Below are 23805 nucleotides of genomic sequence, written 5' to 3'. Positions count from 1 at the left end.
ATGTAGGTTGAAGGATCCCAGCTACTGAGGAGGCTGAGGTAAAAGGATCATTTGAGCTCAGGAGTTTGAGGCCAGCCTGGATAAAAAAGCAAGAGCCCCATCTCTTTACAAAAAAAAAAAAAAAATACATAGTTGTAGATCTATAGGTTGAATAAGTCTCGAAATCAAATGTGCAACATGAGGAGTATAGTTAATAATATTGTATTATATTTGGGATTTTTGCTAGAAGAGTAGATTTTAGGTGTTCTTGCCATACATACACACAAAAGGGGTAACTGAGATAATGGATTGTTAATTTGATTAACATAGTAACCATTTCACTGTGTGTGTATATCAAAACATCATGTTTACCCTTTAAACATATGTAATTTAAAAATTGAATTAAAAAAATAAAATTACCAAGAGAATAGATTTAAGTGTTCTCACCACAAAAATGAAGTATATGAGGTAATGCATATGTTAATTAGCTCAATTTAGCCATTCTACAATGCATACATGTTTCAAAACATCATTTTGTATACCCTAAATATATATAATTGTTATTTGTCCAATTAAAAAATTTAAGTACACAGGTAAAGTCTCAGAGAACTGTTAATTAGAAATCCTAGAATGTTGGAATATATAACTTTAAAAGCAGTGGTTTTCAGCCTTTTTATCTGCTTCAGCATACCTGAGAGAAAGGACATAATTTAATAGTGGCTTACTATAAGGATGAAGAAGTCTAGAAAGAAGCATGTGTGCTTTGAAAATGTCTTACCTCCTACTGATTTTGAAGCCTTCGTTCCACTACATATCTACCTTTCACACACCCACAAATCAAGAATTACTGGGAGAATAATGAGACTTTTTAGACCTATATATGATAGCTTTTTTATACAAATAAGTATTGTCTTTTTTCCAGTGGTACTTGTATAAAACATTTTTGTGACACTTCTTTTGGAAGACAGTTCTAACAATTGATGGACCCGTTAAGGAACCTGATCTCATTATGTGAGTCTTATCCTATGTTTGACCCAAAAAAAAACCAAAAAACAACCTTATATTGCCTACCTTGATTACCAAATTCATTTACCATACCTTATTTCCAAAATACTTTGGTTCATTTCCCTAAAAACAAAACAACGCTGAGTTGATAAAGACTGGCTCCCCATGAGGCAAGCCAAGAGTCATCTCTAAGGGCAGATTCAAGGAAAAGTTTCTAATCTTGTCAATAGAGTTTTCAGTGGTTGTTCAAACTCAGGAACTGAAACACCTGGGACCTAAAAGTTCTGATATGTATGAAAAAAAAATCATCAACATTATCATATATTTGTATCTCAGGTAGGTAGGTGGTTGTATAATTTCTTTTTTGTTGATGTTGTTTGTTCATTTTCTATTGGTCAAAAAATGACTACATGATTATTTTTGAAGCATTCTCCAGTGTCTCACAATAACCATCTTATTATTTTCCTCTCTCTTTGTGCTTACCTCTGCAGGTGAAGGTTGCTATCCTTAAATACATAGAAACTCTGGCCAAACAGATGGATCCAGGAGATTTTATAAATTCCAGTGAAACTCGCCTAGCAGTGTCTCGGGTCATTACTTGGACAACAGAACCTAAAAGTTCTGATGTTCGGAAGGTGTGTTTTAATATAAGGTTTAGAAGATAAATTGGGAAAGCAAGTAAGTAGTTTTGGATTGCCAGTGAAGGAAGCTAATATTTTCAGGACGTTACCAGTTAGCAGTGAGTTATGAAGATCTTTTAAAATATCGTTTCATTTAAATTCCTTTAAATCTTATCCAGTTAATATGAACATAATTTTCAAACTTAGAATCAAAAATAGCTGTCCTTGCAACAATCCTCCCAACCTCTAATCTTCTAACCATTCACAATATCAAATCATTCCTCTTGCATTTACTCATGTATTTCAAATAAGAGCTTACACTGTTTCTTGATCTATCAATTGTAGGCATTGTTTTTTGATTTATTGATAAACGTAGGCATTATGTGTATCTGTTTGTCTTGGTAAGTGAAAACTTAGCTTTCCCATATTATTCCTACATTCTTTTGCTATATCCTTCCCATATTCATAAGTATTCATAACATACTTATGAATCTATTGATAATTAATAGAAAAGATTTACATTTGGCTGTGCAGGTGTTTACTCCCATACCAAGTGATTTGCTACTGCCTTCTTTCTTATAGAAACTTAATCTGTCCTGGAGTTAATACTTTGCCTTATTTTTCATTTGCCTGTATTTTTTCAAATGTTTTTTAGTATCTGTTAATATTTTCAATATTTCTGCCACATGCTGATGGCTAATATTTTCCATATGCTCAAAAACATAGCTTTTTTATTTTCTGAAGAGCTCCTTCCTAGACCCTCTGATCTCTTCTCCAATTTGGACATGTTTCTCCCTAGGCCTGCTGCACAGGTATCTTCCTGAAACTTCTCTTCAACATTTTCCTGAGGCTTCTCTTTATCTCTAATTATTTATTTTTTGCATCTATACCTACTTCTATGTACTCTCTTTGGTGGATCATTTCCTTCAATATTTGCTGCAAAAGAGTACACAGAATATAAATTTTGTGATCTTTATTTGCAGTAATGAATGTTGTAACCACAAATAGCAGAATATAAATTATTCTCAAGTACATACACAGCATTCTGCATGCTAGGCCATGAAATAAACCTCAGTAGTTTAAAATGATAAAAATAATACAAAGTATGTTCTTTGACCACAATGGAATGAAATTAGAAAACAATAACAGAAGGAAATTTAGGAAGCTCATAATTACATGGAAATTAACTCACTCCTAAATAACCAGTGGGTGAAAGAAGAAATCAAAAGGAAAATTTGAAAACACATTGAGATTAATGAAAATGAAGGCATGACATACCAAAACTTACAGGATACAGCTAAAGCAGTACTTAGTGTGAAGTTTATAGCTGTTAATTCCTATAATAAAAAGAAGAAAGATCTCATATCAATAACCCAATTCATCACCAGAAGACACTGGAAAAAGAGGAGCAAACTAAACCTGAAGCCAATGGAAAGAAGACCATAATCAAGATTAAAGCAGAAATTAATGAAATAGAGGATAGAAAAACAATAGAAATCAAAACAGTGAAACCAATAGCTAGTTCTTTGAAAAGGTCAACAAAACTGACATTTAGCTAGATGAATCAGGATAGAAAGAAGACTCAGATTACTAGAATTAGAAATGAAATGGGGATATATAATAACTAATGACCTTACAGAAATAAAAAGGATTATAAAGGAATAATATGAATAATTGTATGCCAATAAATGAGATAACTTAGATGAAATGGACAAATTCCTAGAAAAACACAAACTGCCAAAACTCACTCAAGAAGAAATAGATAATGCAAATAGTACTGTTACAAATAAAGAGATTGACTTAGTAATCATAAACTATGCACAAAGAAAAGCTCAGGCTCAGGTGGCTTCACTGATGAATTCTACCAAACATTAATACCAGTTCTTCACCAAACATTAATACCAGTTCTTCAAAAAAAACGGAAGAGGAAGGACACTTCTCAATTCATTCTATGAGAGCAGTTTTACCCTGATAGCAAAACCAAACAGAGATACCACAAAAAAACAACTACTGACCAGTATCTCTTAGGAATTTGGATGCCTTAATCCTCAACAAAGTACTGGCAAACCAAATCCAGCAATATATAAAAAAGAATTATTTACCATGGCCATGGCCAAGTGGGATTTACCCCAGGAATATAAGGTTAGATTAACTACAAAAATCTACTCATGTGTAATAAACCATATCAACGGGGGTTGGGGGGAACACACAAAAATCATAGAATCATCTCAGTAGACACAGAAAAATAAAACTCTTAAGAAGAAAGCATAGGGATAAATCTTAATGACCTTGGATTTGGCAATGGATTCCTAGATATGATACCAAAAACACAAGCAACAAAAGGATAAATAAATTAGATTTCATCAAAATTAAAATTTGAAATTGAAATCCCAAGAACAAGTATACTGAGGTGACTGTAGAAACCATTGGCACATTTTTAAGTAAGGGGATGATACAGTCTGTGTTTTCAAAGGTTATGCTGGCTGATGTCACAAAAATGGACTGTTGGTATTTTGTATAAGGGAAAAGAGTGGAAAGGGTAGGGCTGATATTGAAAGGATTCTAATTCCACATCTGTTGTAGTAGGAAGTCACTAGAAAATGTCTCAAGTTGATAAATCAAGAAATGATTGTATAAACCTATACATGCCTAACAGTAAAAATAAGCATTACAAAGGGGAACTTTGGAGAGCTGAACAGAGGAATTGTAATTTAAAACCTTTCCTAAAGCTAAGTTTTTAAAATCTGTATGTATGTATTATTTTGATTTAAAGATGTAAAAAATTATTTTAAAATAACTATAAAATATATTTAGTAAAATGTGACATTAGAAAATAAAAAACCAACAGAAATGAAGGACATGATGAAAATATACTAAAGCTATAGTATTTTAAGTCAGGTGATATTAATATAGAAATAGGCAAATTGGCCAGGTGCAGTGGCTCACGCCAGTAATCCTAGCACTTTGGGAGGCAAAGGCAGAAGGATTGCTTGAGGCCAGGAGTTTGAGACCAGCCTGAGCAATAGTGAGACCCTGTCTCTACAAAAATTTTAAAAAATTAGGCCTGGTGGTGTATGCCTTATAGTCCCAGCTACTTGGGAGGCTGAGACAGGAGGATTGCTTGAGCCCAGAAGTTTGAGGTTTCAGTAAGCTATGATGACCCCACTGAGCTTTAGCCCAGGCAAAAGAGCAAGACCCTGTCTCAAAAGAAAAAATAGACAAATCAGTGGAACATGAAGGAGGATCCAGAGAGACACTGAGGTTCATATAAGAGATTAGTTCTTAGCAAGGGTGTCATGAAGAAAGGATAGACTCATTGGTAAATGGTTTGGGAACAATTGGGTTGTCTGTCCCTGGGGGTAAATAAATAAAGCTGAATCTCTAAACCAAAATAAACTCTACATGTAATAAAGTGTATGTTAACAATCATTAGTTCATTTGTACAAATTAACTGGAGGTCCTTTCAGTGTTGTAGTTCCAAAAAAGATACAAGATTACAAATTGTTTTCACAATGCAGTTTGCTTTATGTAATCACTATTAACATGTTAGTATGTATACTCGCGCAATCTATGCTTTGTTTTTTAAAATTGAGCTCATGTTATAGTTATATTTTTCCTTCAGCAGTCTATAATAGATGTCTCTCAATATCTATGTAAATAGAGCTACATCTTCAAAGACTGTGTGTTGTGTAGTATTCCATTGTTCCAGTGTAACATAATATAATCATCCCCCCAGTGTCGTATATTCAAATGCCATAAACATAGAATACTGAAGTTTTTGTAGACTAGGGTCAAAAAATGTTCAGAACAAGATGTACAGATTTAACTACAAGTTACCATTTGAGTTTCTCTCTTCTCTCAATTAAGTTTCTGTATAATCTGAATTTCACAGTTTAGCTTTTAATAACTGAGTTAATTAGAAGAAGAAACGAAATGTATAAATTTTCTTAGGCTGGCCGTGGTGGCTCACGCCTGTAGTGCTAGCACTCTGGAAGGCTGCGGCAGGAGGATCATTTGAGCTCAGGAATTGAGACTAAACTGAGAAAGAGAGAAATCTGTCTCTACCAAAACAAAAGGAAAAAAACCCAGCCGGCGTTGCAGCATGTGCCTGTAGTCCCAGCTACCTGGGAGCCTGAGGCAGACGGATTGTTTAGAGCCCAGGAGTTGGAGGTTGCAGTGAGCTACAGTGATGCCACTGCTGCACTTTAGCCAGGGCTACAGAGACTCTGTCTCAACAAAACCAAGCAAGGTAATTTTTAAAAATTAAATTAAAAAATTTAAGTTTTCTTAAAAAGAATATGTAAGTTTTCTTAAGTAAGCTTTATTTTATTCTCATTTCCACAAAACATGAAACTTATTTTAGCTTAAAATTATAGACTTAGGTTAGTTGCTTGAGAGAAGACTAGATATTGCTAGTTAATTGAAGAATCACATATTGAAAAAGTAGAAATTACAGTATTAGGTTCCTGTGGATGAGCTTTATATAGCCATTCTTTTTCCTTGTAATCATTTATTAGGAAAACCAAAATACCAGTAGTATGTATGGATAGAGAAACCCTAGAAAATGTCTGGTTAACTTTTGCCATTGTTTGTGAGGTTGTATTTTTTATATTTTTTGTATTGCCTTCTTACCTTCAAAAAATAAAAGGTATATATGCCTTTGTTTTCTAGGCAGCACAGTCAGTGCTGATTTCTTTATTTGAACTCAATACCCCAGAGTTTACAATGTTATTAGGAGCTTTACCAAAAACTTTTCAGGATGGTGCTACTAAGCTTCTTCATAATCACCTTCGAAACACTGGCAATGGAACGCAGGTATTTCTCACTTACTTTCTTGCCTGTTGTGCAATGTGATGGTTGATTTAACAATAAATGCTTTTTACAAGAAGTAAACTTGATCCTAGTATATGATTTTTGCATCTGCACTTGGCAGCATTTCCTGAGCAGAATTAAATACTGTCTTGTAAGAATAGAGTCCCTGGGATGTCATGCTTGTTTTATAATTTGTGTACATTAGAGTGCTGGTGAACAGTGGCCACAATATGAATAAGGAAAGCAGAACATAGATGAGGGCACTAGCTTTGGAAGCCGTTAAAATAAGACATCCTCCTTCAAAGAACCAATCCCTATTTGAGGACTAGCAGGGATGGCTTATTCCAGCATTAACAAATAAGGTTCAAAGAGGGTGGTACTTTAAAAAGTATGTTCACATTTAATGATTACTGGCTTGTCAGTCCATATGTTTTTGGATATGAAGGATTTTGTTTTGAGGAAGTAAGATGTGAGTAAATGAAACATTGCATTGAGATAGATACATATATACAGGTGGTGGGATATCACTGTATGAAATAATTTACATAATATGCCCAAAGAATTGAGCTAAAGTTTTAAAAAGAAAGGCCTTTGCTATCATAGAAAGGAGAAGGTAAATGCACTGATGGCAGGCTTAAGGTAAAGTCTGAGGAATGTTAAAAAGTAATCTGAGAACAATTTCTTGTAACCCAAAGTTGGTTATCTTTTTAAAAGGAGAAGGGATTGTTTCATTATATCTTAAGAGATAGACATATTAATAATGTAACCATCTTTTACTCCCTTGGTGTCTTTGAGAAAATCATTTGTAAAGCAAACTCAAGGTATAAAATTGGAGCACTAGTAATGGTTGAAGGAAGGAAATTGGCTTAGAACAGGAAGCTAATTTAAAATTAATAGTGTAGGATCTTGTTGAATCCTTGAGGGAAAAATTAATAATATCTGAGAGCAGGAAGCAGGTGAGGAAAACAGAAAAAAACTAGAGTTAAATTTCTAAAAGGGGAGAAATTTTTTCCTCCAGAAACTAGATATAAGTACATGAATATTTAAAATATTGACCTATAAATATGGTTCTTTCATGTGTTCCAACCTCATGTTTATGTTGCTTCCTTAAGAGTTTTTTAGTTGCATTTATAATGTTAATATTAATTTTGATTCCTTCCATCAGAGTTCCATGGGTAGTCCTTTGACAAGACCAACACCACGATCACCAGCCAACTGGTCCAGTCCTCTTACTTCTCCTACCAATACATCACAGAATACTTTATCTCCAAGGTAAAAAAAAAAAAAGATAATTTTCCATTATGTTTTGTATTTACAAATTCCCATTCTTAGAAAAGCAAATGTTAATATAATTCCAGTCAATTCTCATTTGTCTTGAAAAGTCTTAGAAAAGTAGAAACTTAGCAAATTCAAAAATTTTAAGTTTAGTTGAAAGCTGTTTAAATGATAATATATAGGATATGGAATTTTTTTATGAAAAGAAATCCCGACACTGCTTTTATAAATTACTGCTTGTTGCATTAAATAGCATACTTACGTTTCTCAGAGATGCTACATGTAGTATATATAGACATACTAAATCCCATAAATTGTAAATTGTATCTTTCATTTACATTATATTTCTCAGTATAAATGGTGAGGTCAATTATAATGATGGATATTTACATCTAATGTTGACCAACCACCTCTAAAAGTAGGAAAAAATATTAGGCTTACAGGAAAAATATAAAAGTAGAGAAGAACAAATAGGGAAGGGGTAAATATATAACATTTATTATAGATATATATATAGAGAGATCTATAATGCATATATACTTCTGAGGAAAAAATATAACTAAGAGATTGGTCCTTAAAACAAAGTAAAAGATGGGTATAATTTTCACACGCTTGCACAATTTAAGCATAGGCTGGTTTTTTTGTTTTGTTTGAGACAGAGTCTCACTCTGTCCTCCAGGCTAGAGTGCATTGCTGTCATCATAGCTCACTACAACCTCAAATTCCCTGGCTTTAAGTGATCCTCCTATCTCAGCCCCCCAAGTAGCTGGGACTACAGGCATGCACCACCATGCTTGGCTGATTTTTGTTTTTTTTTTTTGTAGAGACGGGATCTCATTCTTTGCTCAGGCTGGTCTCAAACTCCTGGCCTCAAGCAGTCCTCCTGCCTTTGCCTCCCAAAATGCTAGGATTATAGGCATGAGCCACTGTGCCTGGCCCATGGGCAATATTTCAAATGAAGTTCATTACTCATTAATAGACTAACATTTTTTCCCTATTTCTGGCCTTTTGAAAAACAGTTTGTGTAGTAGTTCTACACACTATAATATTTATAGTGTAATATTTATAGTATATAATATATTATTGTATGTTATATAATATACATTAATATATTATATAATATACAATAATATACATTTATATTACATTTATGTGTATATTAAATACATTATATGTATATTATATGTAATGTATGTAATGTATATGTATATCATATGTAATGTATATTATATGTAATGTAATATATTATATGTAATGTATATTACATATATTATGTGTATATTACATATACATATAAATACATATAATATTTATATGTACATATAATATATACATACATTATATGTATACATAATACATATATATTATATAACATACATTTAATATATTATATAATATATAATATTTATAGTGTAATATTATAATAACTATAATATTTATAGTTAATAGCTTGATTTTTGTTATTAGTCATATACCATAGCATGCTTCATCAGATTATCCATTAAAATTATAGGACAATTCACAAGCATCTAAGAAAAACACATTGTATATTTATCGTCTAGCATATTTCTTCCATATTATACACATGTAACAATTTTGGTGTCTAAATTTTACCTTCGGTTCAGTTTCAGAATTTGATTATAGAATTCATCTCAATAACATTTATGTTCAATGATAACAATTCTCTGCCTTCTTATAAATATTAAAAGACATTTAGTTCAAGACGTACCATTATTCGGAGTTAATCACAGGGATTGGCAAACTTTCTGTAAAGAGTTAAGTGGTAAATATTTTAGATTTTCCAAGCCATGTGGTCATTGTGACCACTACTCAACTCTGCCATTGTAGTACAAAATCAGCCATAGATAATACCTAAATAACTATGACTATGTTCCAACAAAATTTTACTTATGGACAGTGAAATTTGAATTTTATATAATTTTCGTGAGTCATGAAATTTTGTTTTCAACCATTTAAAAATGTAAAAAAACACTCTTAGGCCGGGCGCGGTGGCTCACGCCTGTAATCCTAGCACTCTGGGAGGCCGAGGCGGGCGGATTGCTCAAGGTCGGGAGTTCGAAACCAGCCTGAGCGAGACCCCGTCTCTACTAAAAAAATAGAAAGAAATTAATTGACCAACTAAAAGTATATATACAAAAAATTAGCCGGGCATGGTGGTGCATGCCTGTAGTCCCAGCTACTTGGGAGGCTGAGGCAGGAGGATCGCTTGAGCCCAGGAGTTTGAGGTTGCTGTGAGCTAGGCTGACGCCATGGCACTCACTCTAGCCTGGGCAACAAAAAGTGAGACTCTGTCTCAAAAAAAAAAAAAAAAAAAAAAAAACACTCTTAGCTTGCAAGATATCCAGTTTGCCTGACCTGGTTAATCATTTGAAGGTGGAAAAACAAAACAATTATTAAGGGTTGTGCATCCTAGAGTCTTTGTAAGCTGTCCTTGGTGGAAGGACTACTTTAACCATTTACAGCTGCCGTGTTTTTTTTTCGCTAATTATGCTTTGGAGAACATACATTCTCTAATGCTGTCTTTTAAAATATTCTCAAATGTGTTTGCATTTTTAAATTACACATAATTAAAAATCAGTGTTGTCTTTTTCATAGTGCATTTGATTATGACACAGAAAATATGAACTCTGAAGATATTTATAGCTCTCTTAGAGGTGTTACTGAAGCAATCCAAAATTTCAGCTTCCGTAGTCAAGAAGATATGAATGAGCCATTGAAAAGGGATTCTAAAAAAGATGATGGTGATTCAGTGAGTATCTAAATATCTTTACTTTGCAAACTATTCCATTTTTCATTAAGAATATATTTTTTTAACTTTCTGTCATTTTCAGATAAACTTTTCTAAGGAGTCAGTGACTCCGTTAGTATTTACTGAGTATCCGCTACATGCTAGGCACCGTTTCAGGTGTTAGATTTACAAGATGAAGTCTCTGCCTTGAAGTTCCCTTTAAATTTTCATAGAGGAATGAGGACTATGGAGTTTTAGATTAGAATGTGCCTTAGAGGAAAGGACCTATTTTAGATCGTGTGATCAGGGAAGGCCTCTCTCCAGTGAGTGGCATTTGCATTGAGCCCTAACTAAAGCCACACAAAATCTGGAGGAGAATTCCATGAAAGAATTAGCAAGTGCAAAGATACTTAGATGGGAACATAGTTGAGCACCAGGATGAAAGCCAGTATAGTTGGAGCATTATGAATGAAAGGGGGAGTGGAACATGGGCCAGATCACATGAGTCCTGTAAAACAAAATAACAAGTTTAGATTTTTTTTTCACTGTTAAGTATAGTGATAGTGATTTGCCATCATCAGTTTATGTGGCTCCAGTTAAGACTATTATGACCTATCTTTCTGACATATATGAATATTATTGTTTAGTTTGTTGCTTCTGCCATGATACAAAAAATAGTTGTTTTATATTTTGCTGCTTCTTAGACTTTTCTGTGACAGCTTAGACTTTTCTCAAAACAAGCCATCCCACCAGTTCCTGCAGAGTCCATTGTTTCTCAGTGTTTACAAAATTGCAGAACATTGTAGCACTTCAGCACATCTCTAAGGGGCTCCTTCTTTTGTCTTCCTAACTTATTTCCCTCTATAGTTTTTCTCCCCATGCTCATCTGGCAGAGCTAGGTTGTGGTTGGCCTGGTAAAATGGCTGTCAAAAACCAGCCTACCACTAATACTTAAGATCCCCTATTCTAAAAGCTGCATGTGGTAACAATGACAGGTTAGTAAGTAAGAATGATCACCTAACATGTTAACTGCCATATGAGTTATATTTAACTCACTCTAGTGTTGAGCCTGGGGTCTCATGAAGCAAATGTAGCTCACATGTGTCTCTTTACCTTGGGAGCCAGGTGAACTATTTTTTAAGTTGCATATAACTCACGCAAAGAAAGTAATAAAAAATAACAAATTTTTCATTAAATCAGAAAAGATCATTTTATTTTTAAAGTTTTTATTCTATTTTCATAATGAAACACCATGGCCCCAAGGAAAAAAAAAATTTTTTCTAGTGTGGCAATCAGTGTATATTTGAGACCCACTTTTTTTTTTGCTTTTTCAGACTCAACATGGTACAGGTAGGGAATTCAAGTAGTAGATTTTGACAGAATGAATTTTTAGAATGTTATATTCTTTTTAGAATGTTATAGAGATATTTGAAAATGAGTTAATTTGCTGTGCTTCCTCCTTTCCATTGATAGATGTGTGGTGGTCCGGGGATATCAGACCCAAGAGCAGGAGGTGATGCTACTGACTCAAGCCAAACAGCTCTTGATAATAAAGCGTCATTGCTCCATTCAATGCCTACTCACTCCTCTCCTCGCTCTCGAGACTATAATCCATATAACTATTCAGATAGCATCAGTCCCTTCAACAAGTCTGCCCTCAAGGAAGCCATGTTTGATGATGATGCTGACCAGTTTCCTGATGGTATGTTCTGGGTCACATGCTGCTACTAACTGTGTTTAAGAGGACTGGAAATCAAAGTCACAAAAGAAATGTATATGCTGTTTTATTGTAACGCCCTAAAAAGTAAGGATCTTTGGGATGAGAATGTTTTCTCCCATTTTGTAGGAGATCATTACTAATGGTTTGGTAATTTTCTTCCCCAGAATGAGAAACGGTAGTTATCTTGGGATCATCCTCAAAATCAAGAAAACCTTAGTGACTTCCCAGAAATAACAAAAACCAATTGTAGCTTGTAAATTTAGTTTATCTCTAAACACAAGTCATTCAGCCATTAATTTTCACACCAGAATGCAAAAACTTTTGTAGAAATATCCATTCTTTATAACAGCCCTTTGAGTGGGAAGCCATAAACAAATTACTTTTCTAATAACACACATTTCAAGGACCAAATATGAGGGAAGCTACCATTAGTATTTAAAGTTAGGTTAAATATGCTTAGGATGAGTTCTAACACTTAACTAAACTGCATAGCTTAGTAAGGTGATTGACCTTCCTGAGTCTCAGTTGTTATCCTTAAAGAGGTTGGTGATGATTGTACTACCTGTCTTTCTGATAAGATGTTTAAAAACTGATGATAAAGTACAAAGCACTACAAATGTCTTAGGGGCTTTTTTGTCGTAATTTTTTTTTAATAGAGATGGGGTCTCACTACATTGCTTAGGCTGGATTCAAACTTCTGGGCTCCAGCGATCCTCCCACCTTAGCCACCCAAGTAGCTGGGACCTTACTTGTGCCACTGTACCCAGCTAGTTGGGTTTGTTTTGTTTTCTTTCATCCAAAGTCTTGCTCTTGTCACCCCAGCTAGAGTACAATGCATCATCATAGCTCACAACAACCACAAACTCCTGGGCTGAAGTGCTCCTCCTACCTCAGCCTCCCAAGTAGCTGGGACTACAGACATGCACCACCACACAGGGCTAATTTTTCTATTTTGAGTAGAGATGAGGTCTCACTCTTGCTCAGGTTGGTCTCGAACTCCTGACCTCAAAGGATCCTCCCACTTCTGCTTCCCAGAGTACTAGGATTATAGGCGTGAGCCACCACGCCTGGCTACCATCTAGTTATTTTTAATAATAAGAAATTATATTTCTTTTATAAGTTTCATAATTTATTAATTCTTTTGTTTTTTAAATAACCATTTGTAGATAAACTTGAAAGTCTTTCTGTCAACACTATCCCATGATTCTGCCTTTACCTAGTTTCTGGTTTTTCTTTATTCTCATAATGTTACTGTCAGTGAACATATTTCTGTATAAACTTTTATGGACATTTACAAATAATTCACTCGTAAGAGATTTCTAGAGGTGCAATTGCTCGATTAAGGGATATGTGAATTTAAAATTTGAGAGCTACTACCCAATTACATCTCAGAACATTTGGCCAGTTTAAGTAATGTTGATTTCCTCACCAAAAGATTGTTTAAATGTTTTTAATTTTTGTGATTGTGATGGATACAAAATAGGTCATCTTAATGTGTATTTCCTTGACTTTCAGGGAGATTGAGGAACTACTATGGATGTTAGAAATCTTTTTGAATTTGTGTAATTTTTGATGAGTATAATGATAACTTCATATGTATTTCTTTAATTACAAATGAGGTTGAGGAATCATGTTTTTATCACCCTCTTATGTAAAAAGGGTGTCACCAATATCATAAAGCCCAAATTATGGCAACTTACCAAACTAAGTCTAAATTATATGATAATGTAGAAAATTGCCACAATATGGACTTTGATCTGTGTTTTAATCTGTCACAAATAGTTGAGTGTGTTGCTGAGGTTTAGTCATAATAGCAGTGTAACATGAATGATAAATTGGACTAAGCATAAAAGTAGTTTTTGAACGCTATGTGATAGCAACAGCCTGGTAAGTTGAGAGTTACCTTTAGCAGTTTTAATTATTTAAAAATTATTCATGCACACGGATCACAAACTGGGCAGACTAAATTGGATCCACTGATATTTTTGCATTGATTACACTGTGTGTGTGTGTGTGTAATTTTTCTTTGAAAATGGGGGAAGTGAGGTTCAATTTCTTTTTTTTTTTTTTTTTTTTTTTTTTTGAGACAGAGTCTCACTCTATCACCCTGGGTAGAATGCAGTGGCATCATCATAGTTCACTGCAGCCTCAAACTCCTGGGCTCAAGCAATCCTCCTGCCTCAGCCTCCCAAGTAGCAAGGAACTACAGGCACGTGCCACGATGCCCTGCTAACTTTTCTATTTTTAGTAGAGATGGCATCTCATTTTTGCTCAGGCTGGTCTCAAACTCCTGAGTTCAAGCAATTCTCCTACTTCGACCTCCCAGTGGAGTGCTAGGATTACAGACGTGAGCCATTATGCCCATCCAATTTTTTTTTTTAATTTTTTTTTTATTTTGGCATATTATGGGGGTACAGATTTTAAGGTTTCAATAAATGCCCATTTCCCCCCCTCACCCATCCAATTTTTTAACATTTAAAAATGATCAAAAGAACTGTTCTTCCTGCATCATTTGAAAATAAGTTACCAACCTGACATTGCATTACCCCAAATACTTAAGGATTCATTTTCTAGAAAAACATTCTACATAACCACAATAATATTTATCAAAATCAGGAAATTAGCTTGGTGGGTAGCACACACCTGTAATCCCAGCTACTCAGGAGGCTGAGATGGGAGAGGCCCTTGAGTCCAGGGTTTGAGTCTGCAGTACCCTATGATCATACATGTGAATACCCATTGCACTCCAGCTTGGGCAATATAGTAAGACCCTATCTCTAAAAAAAAATTTTAATTAAAAAAAATCAAAAAATTATCATTCATACATTAATAACCACCTAATCCTTAAACTCTATTAGAATTTTACCAGTTGTCCTAGTAATACCTTTCTTTTTCCAATTTCTTTGTTTTGTTAAATTCTTAACATAAAATGTGCTATATTAGGCATTTTAAATATACAGTTCAGTGGTATTAAATGTATTCATATTGTTGTTCAACCATCATAACCATCCATCTCCATAACATAATAAACTCTTTTAATGTTGTAAAACTGACACTCCATACTCATTAAATAATAACTTCCCAGTCCCTACCCCAGCCCTGGGAACAATCATTCTTCTCTCTCTATGATTTTGACAACTCTCAGTACCTCATATAAGTGGAATCATACAGTATTTGTCTTTTGTCACTGGCTTATTTCATTTAGCATAATATCCTCAAGGTTCATCCATTTCGTAGCATATGTCAGAATTTTCTTCCTTTTTAAGGCTGAGTAATGTTCCATTGTATGTATATATCACATTTTGCTTATCCATTCATCCATTGATGGACACTTGGGCTGCTTCCATGTTTTAGCTATTGTGAATAATGCTGCTATGAACATTGGTGTACACATACCTCCTTGAGACTCTGTTTTCAATTTTTGGTGGTATATACCCAGAAGTAGACTTGCTAGATCATACGATGATTCTATTTTTAATTTTTTGAGGAACCCCTATACTGTTTTCCACAGCGGCTATACCATTTTACATTCCCATCAACATTGCACAAGGGTTTCATTTTCTCCACATCCTCACCAATACTTATTTTGGGATTTTTTTAGTAGTAGCCATGCTGGTGGGTATGAGGCAATACCTCATTGTAGTTTTGATTTTCATTTCCCCAGTGATTAGTGATGTTGAGCATCTTTTCGTTTACTTATTGACCATTTGTATATCATCTTTATAGAAATGTCTTTTCTAATCTTTTGCCCATTTTTGAATTAGGTTATTTTTTTGTTGTTGAGTTGTAGGTGTTCTCTTTAGTTTCTGGATATTAATTCCTTGTCAGATATGTGATTTGCAAATATTTTCTCCCATTCTGTGGGTTGCCTTTTTACTCAGTTGATACTGTTTTTTGATACATAAAATTTTTAAATTCATGAGGTTCAGTTTGTCAATTTTTTTGTTGTTGCCTTTGTGTCATATCCAAGAAGTCACTGCCAAATCTAATGTAAAGATTTTAACCTCTTCTAAGAGTTTTATAGTTTTAGGTCTTACATTTAGGTCTTTGATCCATTTTGAGTTAATTTGTATATGGTATGAGGTAAGGTTCAACTTCATTCTTTTGCATATGGATATCCAATTTTCCCATCAATGTTTGTTAAGAAGTCTTTCCTTTCCCCATTAAATGGCCTTGGCACCATTGTCAGAAATCATTTGACTATATATGCAAGGACTGATTTCTGAGCTGTCTATTCTATTCTATTGTTCTGTATGTCTGTCTTTATTCTAGTAACACACTCTTTTGATTACTGTAGCTTTCTAGTAAGTCTTGAAATCAGGAAGAATTGTGACTCCTCCCGCATTATTCTTTTTTGGCTATTTCGGGTCACTTGAGATTCCATGTAAATTTTACGGTAGATTTTTTTATGTCTGCAAAAAACATCATTGGGATTTTGATAGGGATTGCATTGAATCTGTAGATCACCTTGGATATTATTGAGATCTTAATAGTAAGTCTTCCAATTTATGAAAATGGGATGTGTTTCCATTTATTTGTATCTTCTTTTATTTCTTTCAGCAATGTTTTCTAGTCTTCGTTATACAAGTCTTTTCACCTCCTTGGTTAAGATAATTCCTAAGTTTAGTCATGCAGCACATAATGACATTTTGTTCAACAACAGATCACACATACAATAGTCCCAAAAGATTATAATAGAGCTGAAAACTTCCTGTCACCTAGTCACATCACAGTGGTTCTAATTTCATAGTGTAATACATTGCACGTGTTTGTGATGATGCTGGTGTAAACAAACCTACAGCACTGCCAGTCATATAAAAGAATAGTGCACAGAATTATGTATAGTACATAATATTTGGTAGTGATAATAAACAACTATGTTACTGGTTTATGGATTTATACTTTTTATCATTGTTTTAGAGTGTACCCCTTCTACTCATTAAAAAAACAAAAAACAAAAAACCAACACTTAAATGTAAAACAGCCTCAGAGCAGGTCCTTCAAGAAATATTCCCAAAGAAGACATTGTTCATAAATAAACAAACAAAAAACCCCCACAGTAAACATTATACTCAATGGTGAAAGATAGAAAATGTCTCACTCCTTTTGCCCTCCATAGAGTTCCATGGCATCAGCCTAGCTCACTGCAACCTAAAACTTCTGGGTTCAAGCAATCCTCCTGCCTCAGCCTCCCGAGTAGCTGGGACTACAGGCAAGCACACGACACCTGGCTAATTTTTCTATTTTTTGTAGAGATGGGATCTCACTATTGCTCAGGCTGGTCTCGAACTGCTGACCTCAAATAATCCTCCCACCTCAGCCTACCAGAGTGGTGGGATTACAAGCGTGAGATATCATGCCCAGCTCTTCAATCTTTTTTCTTTCTGTTCCTCAAACTTAATAATTTCTATTGCCCTATATTCAAGTTCACTGATTCTTTCTTCTGCCTGCTCAAGTATGCTTTTGAAATAATTCCATTAGTGAATTTTTTATTTTAGCCACTACGCTTTTCAGATCTAGAATTTCTTTCTGGTTTCCTTTTAGGTTTCTTAACTCTTTATTGACATTTCCATTTTGTTCATATATCATTTTCATGACTTTCTCCACATCTTTTTTTACTTCTTCAAGCATGTTTAAGACAGTTATTTTAAAGTCTTTGTCTAATATATCTGCCATCAGATCTTTTTCAGGGTCAGTTTTTGTTTTTTCTTTTGAATGTACCATACTTCCTATTTGTGTGCCTTGTGATTTTTTGTAGAAAACTAGACATACTTGAATCTAATAATGTGGTAACTATGGAAATCAGATTGTCCCCCTACTGCAGGGTTTTCTGTTTTCTTGTTATTGTTTATTGTTTTTTATTTTGATTGTTGTAGGCTATCTCTGTGCCAAGGATCAGCCTGAGGTTTAAACTTAAGGTCTTTGGGGATCTTTTCTGAGTCTGTATCTTTCTCTGGGCATGTGTTGCCCCTTTCTAATTTTCCCTGTATATATAGTTGTTTTTTAATATCCTAGTCTTTAATATCTGGCTCTCAAGAACGGAAAAAGAGAAAAAGGAAGTGGGTAAGGAAAGGTTGCCAGTCCTTTAAGCCCCTGGAAGTCACTTTAGCTAGAGGGGAAGGGGTTTGCAACAATGGGAAAAGTGTAACAACAATGGCTGCCCACCTCTTTCTGTATCTTTGTGATCAGAAGCAGCAGTGATCATGACTAGGAAATTGGCTCTCATGACCATGGCACTTTTGAAGGTTAGAAACCAGTTATTTTGTAGTGTGTCTCTGAATATTGGTTTGTCTGATGTTTTCTCATGATTTGAGTCAGATTATGCATTCTTCACATCAGTATCATGGATGATGATACTACATTCTTTTCATTGCACCCTATCAAACAGTAACACATGCTTTCACTTTGCCCCTGACTGGTGATGTTAACTATGATCACTTAATTATGGTGGTGCTTACCAGGCTTCCTCACTGTGAAGCTACTTTTTCTCTTTGTAATAAATACATGTTTTATGAAGAGATATTTTAAAACAGAGAATATACTGTTCTTCACTAAACTTAAAATTTATTCATTTAAAAAATTGATGTGCATGTTTATAACTGTATGTCCTGTTATACTTAATAGAGTATAATTTGTAACTATCATTATTTATTTTGATGCTCAAATTGTCCTTGATTTGACCAGCAGGTTCCCATTCAAGCTGGCTCTTGGTTTTCTTTTGACATGTCCCCATCCTTGTATTATGGCATGACAAAATGTTGTACTATCCTGGGTTCAATCCTGGAATCAACCATTTCTCCAGGGATTCATTGTTCCATTTAATAGAAAATGGTTTTTAACAGCTAAAGTCTGGACACTAGATATACTTTCTGCTAGTAGGATGTCACTACTCCCCAGGCCTCTCCATAACCAGAGCTAGGGAGTGTGTGCAAGGGTGTGGGGGAGTGAGTATAGAGATTTACATCTCTATTTCTATATCTATATCTATCAGAAGCCATGCATTTACACCAGTAGCTCCAATTCCATTCTGACACCATGGGATTCTAATTTCCTTCTTTTCCATATTGATAACCCTGTTTTCTGACAGCAAGAAACCAAGCTTTCATTATCTTTAATATATACCTATTTGATCAGTCTGTATGCAACCAGTTTTCCATCTCCACTATCACCTCCTCACTTGCACAGATCTACTGTTCATCCTGCTGGGCTTGGATATTCCACCCTCACCCAAAGCCATGGATGCCCTCCTCACTCCACTTTGGCTCCAACTGCTCACCCCTGGTCACCATCTATGTGGGTACCCTTCCTACCTTTTTGGGCTCAGCAATAATTATGAAAATACCCCAATCACACAGAGGCAGAGGTTTGGCCGGGCACGGTGGCTCATGCCTGTAATCCTAGCACTCTGGGAGGCCAAAACAGGAGGATTGTTTGAGCTCAGGAGTTCAAGACCAGCCTGAGGAAGAATGAGACCCCGTCTCTACTAAAAAAAAATAGAAGGAAATTAGCTGGACAACTAAAAATACATAGAAAAACTTAGCCAGGCATGGTGGCACATGCCTGTAGTCCCAGCTACTTGAGAGGCTAAGGCAGGAGGATTGCTTGAGTTCAGGAATTTGAGGTTGCTATGAGTGAGGCTGATGCCATGGCACTCTAGCCTGGGCAAAAAAAAAGAGGCAGAGGTTTGATGAGATTACAAAGCCCATGTACTTTTCAGTTGACCACAGTGCCCCTCTGTGTCAAAAGAGGAAAAATTCAATACTTTAGGTTTATCTCATTAATATAATACAAATAGCTCAGTTTTAATTTAAATAACTGATGTGCATTCATTGCCAGAAATTATTTTTCTGCCAGTCATCTGACCAGACCATTATGTCAAGTCATTTCTAATTATCTACTAAAGCAATTACAAAGCCAACTTTCATAGAAAAGAGAATTTCCTTTGAAAAGCATTTTCTTGTGCATTCCCTTTATTTAGCTGAAATAAAATACACTGTAATGAGAATGATCCTCTGACATCTGTGAAAGTTTGATAAGTTATAACTTTCCAGGAGTGATTTTTGTGAGGTTTATAGAGATGAATTTATCCTACTGCAGTAGTTCTTGTTAAACCAATCATATTGTTTTAATATTGATTGGTGTGTAGTATACCTGGAGAAAGAATTAGGAAAGAAATGAATCTATGGCACAGCTCAGGCCACTGCCTGCTCAAGTCACTCAAGCCTAAATTAATCATGTATTTGATCATCAAAAGAATTTAAGAACAATTCTGGTATTTTGTATTGTTCTAATGTGAACTTTTAGATTTAACTATTATTTCTACAAAAATGATTCAGAGCACTATCTGATGACTATTGAAAAACAAGCAGTAAGTGCCCTTTAACATTCATAAAGGCCAAGTGCAATGGCTCACACCCTGTAATCCTAGCACGTTAGGAGGCTGAGGCAGGAAGATTGTTTGAGACCAGAAGTTCCAGCCCAGCCTGGGCAACATAGCAAGACCCTGTCTCTAAAAAATAAAAAATAGCCAGGCATGGTTGTGTGCGCCTGCAGTCCCCGATATTCAGGAGGCTGAGGCAGGAAGATCTCTTGATCCCAGGAGTTTGAGGCTGTAGTGAGCTATGATCGTGCCACTATATTCCAGCCTAGTGACAGAATGAGACCCTGTCTCTTAAAAAAAAAAAAGAAGTTCATAAACTCCATGAGTTTTAATTGTAGTTTTCAAAAGAAAGCAAAAACAAATCAAAACTCATTGGTAACTATTAAGCCCAACTTTTGACTATGAAATTTAAAGAGAACTCTATGAAGCATCTATTCTGCCTTTTGTATCCAATGATTTTTCAGGGTATTCAAAATACCTCTAGTTGATAAAGTTACATTCTACAGAAGAATTTAACCCATGGAAAGAATGATATGATTAGATAATCACCATTTTTAACTCCTATTAAAATAACTAAGCAACAATCAGTGGGCAAAGCCATTAGTTAAAAAATTGATAGGGAACCTTACAATGATGGGATGAGATTGTCACTACTTATATCCAGTGATCATTATTAGCATCACTAAAACTGGAAAACATAGACATTGTGAGCCTCTGGGCATGATACCATAGAAAATGCATACTTGAAGTATATAAGGAAGAAATGACATATTTGGGGTTTACTAGAAATACTTAAGAAAACAAATGAGGTGGGAACCAAAAAGAGGTAAGAGTGGTAAAATCTTGAAAACTGTTAAATCTGGGTGGCGGTATACGGGAGTTCATTATACTGGTCTCTCTTAAGTATTTTTATTATAAAAAAGTTTTTTTGGTTTTTTTTTCTTTAACTCTAATTGACAGATTATATAAAAAGTTTTAAAATAGCTTTAGTGTTTTGGGAATGACAAGATTAAGAAGAAAATTACTTAATGTCTTTTTTTTACAACCAACATTGATTATGTCTATGTTTCATAATGTTAGATAGTTGTCATCCCCATACTTATGAGAGTCGACCTATAAAGTTACAGAATTAATATCATTTCCCTTTGACAGATCTTTCGCTAGACCATTCTGACCTAGTTGCAGAGTTGTTGAAGGAGCTGTCTAACCATAATGAACGTGTAGAAGAAAGAAAAATCGCCCTCTATGAACTCATGAAACTAACACAGGAAGAATCTTTCGGTGTTTGGGATGAACACTTCAAAACAATATTGCTTTTATTGCTTGAAACCCTTGGGGATAAAGAGGTAAATGACAGAATATGTAAACAATAGCCTGTCCTTCCTGTCTCTTTTAGATTGCCTATTAATCAGGTACTGCACAGATTTGGAAATTGGGAAAATAAGTCTATTCTGCTTCTTTCTGCATGAAATGTTCACTATAAAGTACTTTTTCTTCACCAAGTAGCTCAACAATGTTGAACAGTTAACAACAGGAAAAATGAAAGGCTGCATGCTGAATACCTTATAGAAAAGTATATTTAAATTAGTCATTCAGAAGTAAAACTTCCTTTTATAGTCAGAATATGGTTGGTTCTTGATTTCTTGCAAATATAGAAAGTGTGATACATGTTTTCAATTAGAGATGTGAAAACTTAATTATGTAATACAGTACATACTTCATGCAGTTGTCTGTAATTCCCCCCCAATGTTAAGAAATTAGCATTAAGTTACAGAAATTAAAAATGTTAAAGAGTATCTATAACCTAAAATATTAAAAACATTTAAATGTTCTTCTTAGCCTACAATCAGGGCTTTGGCATTAAAGGTTTTAAGAGAAATCCTAAGGCATCAACCGGCAAGATTTAAAAACTATGCAGAACTGACTGTCATGAAAACATTGGAAGCTCATAAAGATCCTCATAAGGAGGTAAGTCACCTGAGATCTAAATTATTTTATTCTCATTACTACATGAAGCATGTAAATATTGTATAAAATGTACTCTTATTAATCATTTTCTTACTTTAATATTCAAGATAACACCTCATTAAGTCACAAACATATTTTTTTCTATTAAATGAATTATGTTGATATTATGCCTTTAACCTAAAATAGGGCTAGCTCTAGGAAATAATTTACCTGATTTCATTTTCTCCTTCACTTCACTTTTAGTTTTCTAGTTAGAATTCACCAGTCTTATCTTCACGTTCCACGTAGCAATAAGGATTTGATTTTTTTAAATTGCTAATAGAGATAACAAATCATTGTTATTTTTAAGTGGCAAATTGCCTGTAGGAGCTATATATATGTTACAAGTTTATTCAATAAAGTAATACGGGTGTCCACTTCAGCAGCACATACAATAAAATTGAAACAATACAGAGAAGATTAGCATGGACCCTGCACAAAGATGACACAAATTCATGAAGCATTCCATATTTTTCAGCCTCCAGATGACAGAGAGTAAAAAGCCAGGGCCTTAAGTCATACAAGAACAAAGAAATTAATTCTGCCAACAAACTGAATGAGTTCAGAAGCAGATTCTTGCTCAGTGAGATCTCCAGACAAAAATATAGCCCAGTTACCATCTGGAGTGAGTCTTGTCAGATCCTAACCAGAAACCTGGATTTCTGGCCCACAGAAACTGTGAGATAATAAATATGTGTTATATTAGGAAAATTTTAAAAAGTAGTGAGTTTAGCTTTCATGAAAAATTTCTATAAACTTGTTTCATTACTTTCTAGTCATGATATCTCCTCGATTACACCAGTGACAATGATTAAATAACCATGAGGATTTTTATGATAATCTCAGAAAGAATTAGAAAAGGAAATTTCAAATAAGAACTACATTTCGGCCAGGCGCGGTGGCTCACGCCTGTAATCCTGGCACTCTGGGAAGCCAAGGCGGGCAGATTGCTCAAGGCCAGGAGTTCGAAACCAGCCTGAGCAAGAGCAAGACCCCGTCTCTATTACAAATAGAAAGAATTTAATTGGCCAACTAATATATATAGAAAAAATTAGCTGGGCATGGTGGCGTATGCCTGTAGTCCCAGCTACTAGGAAGGCTGAGGCAGCAGGATTGCTTGAGCCCAGGAGTTTGAAGTTGCTGTGAGCTAGGCTGATACCACAGCATTCACACTAGCCTGGGCAACAAGGTGAGACCCTGTCTCAAAAAAAAAAAAAAACTACATTTCTAAGAAAAAGCACCTGAATAATAGCATTAA

At 34.7% G+C, this 23805-nt stretch overlaps 1 protein-coding gene and 1 non-coding gene across 51 annotated transcripts in view; both read left to right on the top strand.

Annotated features, from left to right (window-relative positions):
• CLASP2 (cytoplasmic linker associated protein 2) overlaps positions 1–23805 on the top strand; it is a 194468-nt gene that overhangs the window by 153231 nt on the left and 17432 nt on the right. For all 50 annotated transcript variants that reach the window (XM_076006146.1, XM_076006141.1, XM_076006137.1 and 47 more), the window contains 7 exons: positions 1476–1619; positions 6276–6419; positions 7582–7688; positions 10308–10461; positions 11914–12142; positions 21693–21886; positions 22380–22508. In XM_076006146.1, the coding sequence (XP_075862261.1) occupies positions 1476–1619; positions 6276–6419; positions 7582–7688; positions 10308–10461; positions 11914–12142; positions 21693–21886; positions 22380–22508 (1101 nt within the window). The remainder of the gene's footprint in view (positions 1–1475; positions 1620–6275; positions 6420–7581; positions 7689–10307; positions 10462–11913; positions 12143–21692; positions 21887–22379; positions 22509–23805) is intronic.
• LOC142874928 (U6 spliceosomal RNA) lies at positions 22918–23022 on the top strand. The gene has a single exon (XR_012922514.1). It is a non-coding gene; the product is annotated as a U6 spliceosomal RNA (small nuclear RNA).

Source organism: Microcebus murinus, chromosome 1 (genome assembly GCF_040939455.1).
Source record: "Microcebus murinus isolate Inina chromosome 1, M.murinus_Inina_mat1.0, whole genome shotgun sequence".
NCBI lineage: Eukaryota > Metazoa > Chordata > Mammalia > Primates > Cheirogaleidae > Microcebus > Microcebus murinus.
This window is presented reverse-complemented; position numbering and strand designations above follow the sequence as displayed.